The sequence below is a fragment of the Cyprinodon variegatus genome, unplaced genomic scaffold (genome assembly GCF_000732505.1).
Source record: "Cyprinodon variegatus isolate N-32 unplaced genomic scaffold, C_variegatus-1.0 Scaffold1138, whole genome shotgun sequence".
NCBI lineage: Eukaryota > Metazoa > Chordata > Actinopteri > Cyprinodontiformes > Cyprinodontidae > Cyprinodon > Cyprinodon variegatus.
The window spans coordinates 189,653-198,343 of record NW_015151591.1 but is presented as its reverse complement, the minus strand read 5'-3'; the positions used below and the strand labels follow the sequence as shown (position 1 = coordinate 198,343).

At 41.2% G+C, this 8,691-nt stretch overlaps 2 protein-coding genes and 1 long non-coding RNA gene across 3 annotated transcripts in view; 1 reads left to right on the top strand and 2 right to left on the bottom strand.

Moving 5' to 3' along the window:
• The window catches only part of appl1 (adaptor protein, phosphotyrosine interaction, PH domain and leucine zipper containing 1), a 30,163-nt gene extending 27,441 nt beyond the window's left edge, over positions 1–2,722 (bottom strand). Inside the window, exon 1 of the mRNA XM_015400724.1 lies at positions 2,539–2,722. Within this exon, the coding sequence (XP_015256210.1) occupies positions 2,539–2,592 (54 nt within the window). The 5' untranslated portion in view covers positions 2,593–2,722. The remainder of the gene's footprint in view (positions 1–2,538) is intronic.
• Positions 2,723–6,413: 3,691 nt separating this feature from the next.
• The window catches only part of LOC107101711, a 10,989-nt gene continuing 8,711 nt past the window's right edge, over positions 6,414–8,691 (bottom strand). The window contains exon 4 of the mRNA XM_015400723.1: positions 6,414–7,425. Within this exon, the coding sequence (XP_015256209.1) occupies positions 6,969–7,425 (457 nt within the window). The 3' untranslated portion in view covers positions 6,414–6,968. The remainder of the gene's footprint in view (positions 7,426–8,691) is intronic.
• The window catches only part of LOC107101706, a 1,490-nt gene continuing 1,083 nt past the window's right edge, over positions 8,285–8,691 (top strand). The window contains exons 1-2 of the long non-coding RNA XR_001482091.1: positions 8,285–8,363; positions 8,404–8,674. This is a non-coding gene — a long non-coding RNA (uncharacterized LOC107101706). The remainder of the gene's footprint in view (positions 8,364–8,403; positions 8,675–8,691) is intronic.

Sequence of the window (8,691 nt, the reverse complement as noted above, 5' to 3'; positions counted from 1 at the left end):
GTTAAATTTATCTGTAAAAATTATAGTATTTTTTTTATTTTCTGTGAAAAAAAAAAAACATTTGACAGATGAAAACTGGGATCCTACCTTAGTACCACTGAAACTATCAACCTTATTATTTTTTAATAATAAGTAAAACAGAATTTGTAATGAAACAATGAAATAGATCCAAATGACCTATCGGTAATCATGTCTGTTCCAGCCCAGATCATTATTAGAATTTCTTTTAAGTATTATGTCTTCAGTACAGGAGCCATAACAGGAGCCAGGACATGATCTACAGGGGCACTGGCCCCCATCGGCCCCCGTCTAGAACTGGCCATGACCCTCAGTACTCCTGTTCATCATGGAGGAGGTCTGTTCCTCTAATGTACAACAACCAGAAGGCTAGTGGGGTGCAAAGCACTAAAGACATAATAACAAATATAGATATCCAGCATTTTATGGTATCTAAAAGTACTGATATACATTTAAAATTTATAGTTGGATATTTTAACATGAGCCCAAAATGAATGTTGCTTCAGATTGTAGTTTATTAATGATAAAAAGTTCATTTATTTATCAGAAGAGAGATTAGGAAACATCTAATTATAAAAATCTGAACACTGTTTGCCCACCAGGCTTTTAGCTAGGAATATTTTCTCTCCCTGTTTATGTCAGGTGAATCCCTCCATTGTGACAACAATAAAGTCTTATCTTATTAAACTCTTACTGAAGTGACTTTTAGGAACAAAATAATTCTGCAAATGTATCCATAAAGCTGAGATATCACAGCCAGCGCCAAGCACGATGCCGCCTGCTGCTTTGGATGTCCTCATTATTCTGTCCATCAATCAGATGCTGCTTCCTTTCATTTGTCATGTTACTTTTTTTAATTGGACTCTCCACCTCAGTCACAGCCACCTCCATTTCTGCCTCGGTTCAAGTTGAAGGTCACAGGTGTTTTATTTTTATTCAAATCAGAATCAAACATTCAGATCAAGTTGTGATGCTGTTTGTGTGTGTGCTGTTTTATAATATCAGCCTAACATGTCAAATATTTTAAACGACTTTATTTTAACGAGGGAATAAAGTGAATGTGATTGGTCGTTTATCAAGGGGGCGGGATTATTGTGGTAGAAGGTTCGTAAGCATTTTAGTTGTGGCTGGTTTCTCGTTTGTCGGAAGCTAACCAGTTAGCAACTTAGTGCTAGTAGGTTCCCAATGGGAAATTCCATTGGGACCAAGTAGCACTAAATTGGTGACTTAGAAACGACGCTGTCAAGGAACGCTATGGACAGAGGAAACATGCAAGAGGAGGAGAGTTTAGTGTCGGAGGTCGTGGATGAGTCTCCTCCGTCATCCATTTTTTATTTAGAGGAGGAAAGCGGGGACGAAGATGTTGTGGAAGAGGACGCCAGGGCGGCAGAAGCTTGGTTTGGTGTAGAAGGCTTCCAGCCGTACATGTTTGAGCCCTTGCCTCGCAACGCTGCCAGTTCTGTTAGCTCTACGCCTGCTGAAGACACAGACGTCCATCCCCGTGAACACTGGGACGCAACTCAATGGGAAAGGAAAGGATTCTGATTTCAACCGTTGCGTATATTAGCTGCGACACATGAATCAAGATGCTATGACTGAATAGATTTGATTGACAGATGACCGTTGGTATATGATTGGCTGAATTTAGGTGTTCAGGCTGACGTAGAACTAACTGGCCTGCAGAAGATAACGGAAAAAAGATATTATTTTTATCTTAATAGAATTTTTCTAACTTATGGGACAATATAGTCTGATAAAGAGTACATTTATATACATGTTTAAGCCAGAATGATTTGAAATTAAAATATGATTTCCATATGACTTTAAATCACTGCAAACATATTAGTTTTAGGTATAAATAATGATCCATTGATTATTCCCTGCTGACCGGACTTTTCCTTTAACTGTCATTTCTGCTTTGAATGTAAGCCTGAGTTCTCCAAGAGGATCCAGTAAACAAACACATGTAAAAAAAAATCCTACATTTTGGGTGAACCTCTCCTTCTAAGCAGCCTTTTCTTTTGGCCCCATGGTGAAATGGGATTACAGGCTAATCTGGACCTTTCTCTCCATAATCTCTCTATAAACTGAATAAAAGTAAAATAATAAAACAATGGAAGAATTTATTTTAAAGATTCAGGAGGATGATAAGTAAATACGTGACGTGATAAGGTACAGGATGTAGGACACACCCCGAGTTGTAACGTCACAGCAGGTGTTTCACCTCACATTTTCTTCACATATTGCTTCATCCACAGTGACAGAGAGCCGCTGGGTGTCCGTCCGTGGGCTGTGACCAGCGGAAATGATGCGGTTTTTGGGGGGGGGGATAGGTTGCTATGAGGGTTTATCATGGCGGGGAGATGTTAGCGGCTCAGCGGTTGGTTGATCTCCGCTGATCTCGTGAGGTTAAAGAGCGTTTATCAATGAGCCGCGGCGCTATGTTTGATGTTGGCCAACATTTAGCCTAGCTAGCGGCTAGCAGATGTTAGCAGAGCTTCACTGAGCAGCAGCAGTTACCTGCGGGCTGTCCTCCAACGTCTCCTCCAACGGCAGCTTCTCTATTCCGGGCATAGCGGCTCCTGGCGTGTCGCCTATCGAAGCGAACCGGCAGAGAAAACACCAAACAAACCGACCTGAGAACTCCCACTCAGGATATGTTGGTTCCACGAATTCACAACACCCCAAATCAGCTCCTCCTGGTTCGGACTGACCCCGCCCATTAGGCGGTTTGTGATTGGCTGACACAGACTAGAGTGAATTTAATTGGCTTCTTGTTTAAAAGGCAACGGGCGCCATTTTGGCTCCGGAGGCGCTGGGAGATGGAATTCCGCATTAGAGAGCCATAATGGAGCCCCTAGTTCTTTGTTGTTGTTTCTAAACTTTATTAAGTATAAAAAGATTAAATATACAATAGTGCGTTTTCGACCCCTAGACAGCGGATTAACTTGGATTTTTCCGGATATCCTGTTTTTATTAAGCCTCAAATCAATGAAAGAGGCAACCAGGGGTGGATTTAGACAATTTGAGGCCCTTGGCAAAGACAGACAGGGGGCCTAGTGTGACATCACATGAAACCCCCCTATTATCCAGATAGAGAAATGTTAATAGAATACACATGCATTATTTGTTCTAGGTTTTGTCCCTCTCTTCTTGTCCCTTTTCTTGTCGTTTTCCCCACTCTGAGACACACCTAATATTATAAGTGTTCTGATGGCATTTTAGCCAAAGGATTTTATCAAAAACATTATTAATGTGCCAGAATTCTGTGGCCTTGAAGGTGATAACAGACTGTGTGAAAACTTTTATAGTGAGTAAATAACAGACCAGATGAAGCTACTATGAGAAAAAGCAGAGAGAGCAGAACGTTAGAGATTGAACTAACAGATTCTGCAGGGTAGGAGAAGAGAGACAGAATGAAGCTGGGTAAACCCAACAAGTCTTAAGACAACTTTATTATCATTTTGTGAATACAAAACAAAATGGTCTGTAATGATCTTCTCTATGAAGGAAGACCAGTCTACCCAGTGTCGTCATACTGGAAGCTGTGGGAGGAGATAAACTGGAGGAGGAAGTTTCAGCGGAGCAGATCTTGGAGGTAAAGATCTTCTTCCAGGTCAAAACATCTTTACTTTGCTTCACTGGGAGGAAATTCCACCTTCAGACAGAAGGATGGTTTTTACTGGTAGGAATCACAGTGGTACTGGTCTTAATGGTCCCAGAGCCATTTAGATCACATCTGTTCTCAAACCTCTGCAATGGTTCCCTATTTATCAAACAGTAGATATTAAAATTCTACTTAAAGGGGAACGCCGTTTTCCGTTATTCCATCATGTTCTACTCTCCCATATGAGTTTAGTGTCATTTGGAGCCGTTCTGAAGATATTCCGTTAGGTTATATCCAGTAACGTCTTCCTATGGGCAACGACTTGAAGGCACAAACCAAACTGTTCATCATTTATTCTTTATGGTACGCCAGCATTCAGAACATGTAGGAGAATCACTGTCCCCAGACATCCGCCATTAGATTTTTTATATTTATATCTTTTAAAAACGAGTGAGATCATCGGTGGTAGCAGCACTAGACATCTTCCAGGCATGTGAGTAAAACTAGCAGCAGTTCAACAGACAGGATGAAGGGATGGTAGCCGGCGCGCGGATGACGTCATACACACTCCGCTTTGTTTTAAAAAAATACATAAATATAAAAATATAACGGCGGATGTCTGGGGGTCAGTGATTGGCCTACATGTTATGAATGCTGGCGTAGCATAAATAACCCAGGAGGGTGTGGGGGCATGGGATCAGAGATTGCATACCATACCATACCATACCAACTTTATTTATGAAGCACTTTATACACCGAACAGGACCAAAGTGCTGTACACAATCATAAAATACAATAAAATTATAAAATTGAGAAAAAAACGAGTGTAAAATACATATTAGTATACAAAAAGAATAAAACAAAGTAAAACGTCTCAAATTGTGTCAAAAGCCAAGGAAAAAAGATGAGTCTTAATTGCACGATTAAATGAAATCTGACTTTTGAAAATCCAATACCAAAAATGGCCAGAAGATGGCAGAAGTGCATGTATATCTACCACTTGCATGAACCACATTTCTTTTTATATCCAGTTTTGCTGTTAAGCAGTTCAGGTTCCTGGAGCGCAGCATGAAGCGAGCGCCTGGTTGACCTAACTTCCTGCTCCAGCTGCTAAATGGCATCTGGCCATGTCTCCTCCAGCCGTGCCCAGCGCCATTTATTGTTCAGACCTTTATCTATAGTGGTGACATCTTTGCCGGAGTTCATGACCTGCATGGTTCCCGCTCCGTGCCATTCCGTTCTCTCTATCGTCCTGCTCTCCAAAACACAAAGTTTAATTTATTTATTTTTTGACTTTTTACTCGTCTCTCCGTTGAATGGTGAGTCTCCGTGTAGAACTTCTCCACTGAACCACAATCTGACAACTTGAGCAACAAACGACAGGAGGTGGAACACGCTTTCCTAAGGCCCGCCCCCTTTTTCATCTGATTGGCCAATACTGTTAGTTTCAGAGCGCTCCTTTGCTACCATTGGCTGACAAATGTGACTAAACTTGATATAAAATGTTTCAATAAATAAATATGTAAAATATCTTGTTGCTTTTTTTGACCAACTTATTCTGGACCCCCTTTGGTTTCGCAGTAAATTGAGTCAAACTGCTGTTGAGATGAATTCAGCTTCAGAGCCTCATCTGCTGAGAGTCCGATTGTGGCTCCGTCTCTATCAGGGAGGGGCGATCCACCGCCGCAGACAACTTTCCTGGTTTATTTTCTCTTCTTATATTTGACTTTTTATTTTTTACTTTTGCTCGTAGTTCTATGAAACAGGCTGCATATGTTTAATGTAATATTTGGCATGATTAATATAATCATAATTTCCTCCATCTCCATGGCTTAGAACCTCGTCTTTCCTTCATGGCCGCTCTCTGACTGCCAGTAGAACAATCATTTTAAGGGGCGCAACCTAACTGGTTTGCCCGTCTTGACATTTACGCAGGAATCCTTGTAAATCACATTCAATGCCCTCATTTATGCACATGCAAAATAAGAAAAAATGCACGTGTAATTTAGTGTTCCTTAGTTGGAACCTTTGATAATTAGGCCTATTTTATACGGAGAGCCATTTTATCCAAAATGTAACAAAATACCGTCATAAATTATTACTAAATATTACATGACTGAAATTTCCCCACTAAATAAAATCTATATTTAAACATTTGTTTGCTTTTTTTGTCATTTGCTTGTAGATCTAAGACTAATTTCTTCCAATATTGGTGTATATTTACTTCAATATGTTTTTGATGAATCTAATGCTAGATTTAGTTTTTATAATTTAATTTTTATGACTTTATTACAACATTTTTTAGATATAAATTATGTTTAAAGCATTCTTTTCTAATGACGTGTGGTGGGCTGTATTCTTTGATGAGAACAGAGAAAAGCTCAACTCATTTATTTTAATAATATATGGGGATCTGTGCAATATTAAAAAATGAAAACACGGGTTAAAAAAAACCTTGAAATACTAAAAGCAGCTTTACAAAATAAAACCCCCTTCGAAATAAACAAATTGAAATAAATGAAACTTAATAGATACATAAATATGTGTTTTGCAATAAATTATTAAATAAAAATAGATAAATCTGAAGTGAATAAATATGGCTGAACAAATGACTAAATATTATGATCTATTTTATTGTATTTGAATGGTTATATTTATTTATTTGATGGAATATTTATTAATAACTCATTAAAATCAGGATTTAATTCTGAATCAAATGGCTCTCCATAATTGAGTCCCGCTTTATTTCCTCTGGGCTGCAGGTTAAAGCATGGTGGCGCTGAAATGACTCCGTTCTCTCAGAAAAACTTTTATTCTGGATAACTTTACAATAAAAAACAATAAATAAATGTCCTGTAGAACCTTTTTCAGTCACAGGATCAAAGCGCTTCTCGCTGCATTCATCCAGAGCGACTTTTGGTTTCATAGGAGTTTAATACAAAAATCAGATGTAGAAAACAACACAAACATAAAAATCCACTTAAGTTAAAACGGTTTGTTACAGATTTTCTTTCTACATCAAACCAAAGCGAACAATCAGCCCAGAGCAGAAGCTCCGCTCCGCTGGAAGACGGCTGAAGTGTCTCCTCCAGGAGATGAAGCGTTCAGGAACCGTCAGAGCTCCTGTGACTGCCAACTCAGTCAGGGTTTAAAGTTTCTGTACATGAAGGTGAATCTCAGCATCAGAGACCTGGTCTGATTAGTGTTGAGGAGTTTCTTCCCTGAAACGATCGGGAAGGTTTTCAGTCGCGGGTTCAGCATCTTTTCCTTTGCTGGTGGTTCTGTTCGTCACCCGGAGCATCATCAGGGGAGGGAGGGAACGAGCTAAGAAAAAAACGGCTCCCTACATCCTGTTAAAACCTCCTCCTGGTCGGACGCCTCGGTACGAGTTTCCTCCCTGACCGTAGAACCCGCTCAGGAAGTCCATGCCGCTCGGCTGGAAGCCCCAGACCAGGGGGTTTGCTGGGGGTCCAAAGCCACCGGGCCAGAGGTTGGGGGCGGCCATGACGCCTCGGAGTCCTCCTCCCAGAGGGGTGAGGGGTCCCAGTAGGGGTCCTGGGGGGAACCGCTGGCCGTGGAACGGAGGCAGGTGTGGATTTTGCAGGAGGCCCATGTTCTGCTGCGGCTGCTGGCTGCACGGCTGGAGCCGGGCCGCAATCAGCTGCTGGTTCTGAACTGCCGGACCGGGCACTGGATCGCGGTCCCGATGCATTAAAACTGGAATTCTGGAATCCGTGGTGCCATGGCTCTGTGGGGCAGCTGCCTGGTCCACTGCCTGCTCCTGGTTGGACTGGGAAGATCTGGGAAGTAAACACAGACAGGCTCAGATTGGATCGATTAATTCTATGGAAACCAGCTGGGAATCAATTTCTGGATGGTAACCAAATAATACAGCTGCCTCTTAAGAAGTTTATCCTGTTACCCACGGTTACAAACCATTACATCCCGTTTTATGCTGTTACGTATTGTTACATCCTGTTTTATACCATTATCTCTAGTAACAACCAGATAAATCCCGCTTTATCCTGTTACCTATTTTTCCATTCCGTTTTATCCCGTTACATCCAGTTTTATAATGTTACCTCTTGTTACAGCCCTTCACATCCTGCTCTATCCTGTTGTCTCTTGTTATAACCCGTTACATCCTGTTTTATTAATTACATCCTGTTACGACCCGTTACAGCCTGTTTTATTAGGTTACCTCTTGTTACGACCCGTTACAGCCTATTTTATTAGGTTAGCTCCTGTTATGACCCGTTACAGCCCGTTTTTATTAGGTTAGCTCCTGTTACGACCCATTACAGCCCATTTTATTAGGTTAGCTCCTGTTATGACCCGTTACAGCCCGTTTTTATTAGGTTAGCTCCTGTTACGACCCATTACAGCCCGTTTTATTAGGTTAGCTCCTGTTACATACCGTTACAGCCCGTTTTATTAGGTTAGCTCCTGTTACGACCCATTATCGCCTTTTTATTAGGTTACCTCCTGTTACGACCCGTTACTGCCTTTTTATTAGGTAACCTCCTGATACAACCCGTTACAGCCTGTTTTATTAGGTGACCTCCTGTTACAACCCGTTACAGCCTGTTTTATTAGGTTACCTCCTGTTACGACCCGTTATCGCCTTTTTATTAGGTTACCTCCTGTTACGACCCGTTACCGCCTTTTTATTAGGTAACCTCCTGATACGACCTGTTACAGACCTCCTGTTACAACCCGTTACATCCTGTTTTATTGGGTTACCTCCTGTTACGACCCGTTACAGCCTGTTTTATTAGGTTACCTCCTGTTACGACCCGTTACAGCCTGTTTTATTAGGTTACCTCCTGTTACGACCCGTTACAGCCCGTTTTATTTGGGTTACCTCCTGTTATGACCCGTTACCGCCCGTTTTGTTTGGGTTACCTCCTGTTACCGCCTTTTTATTAGGTTACCTCCTGTTACGACCCGTTACAGCCTGTTTTATTAGGTTACCTCCTGTTACAACCCGTTACAGCCCATTTTATTAGGTTACTTCCTGTTACGACCCGTTACAGCCTGTTTTATTAGGTTACCTCCTGTTACAA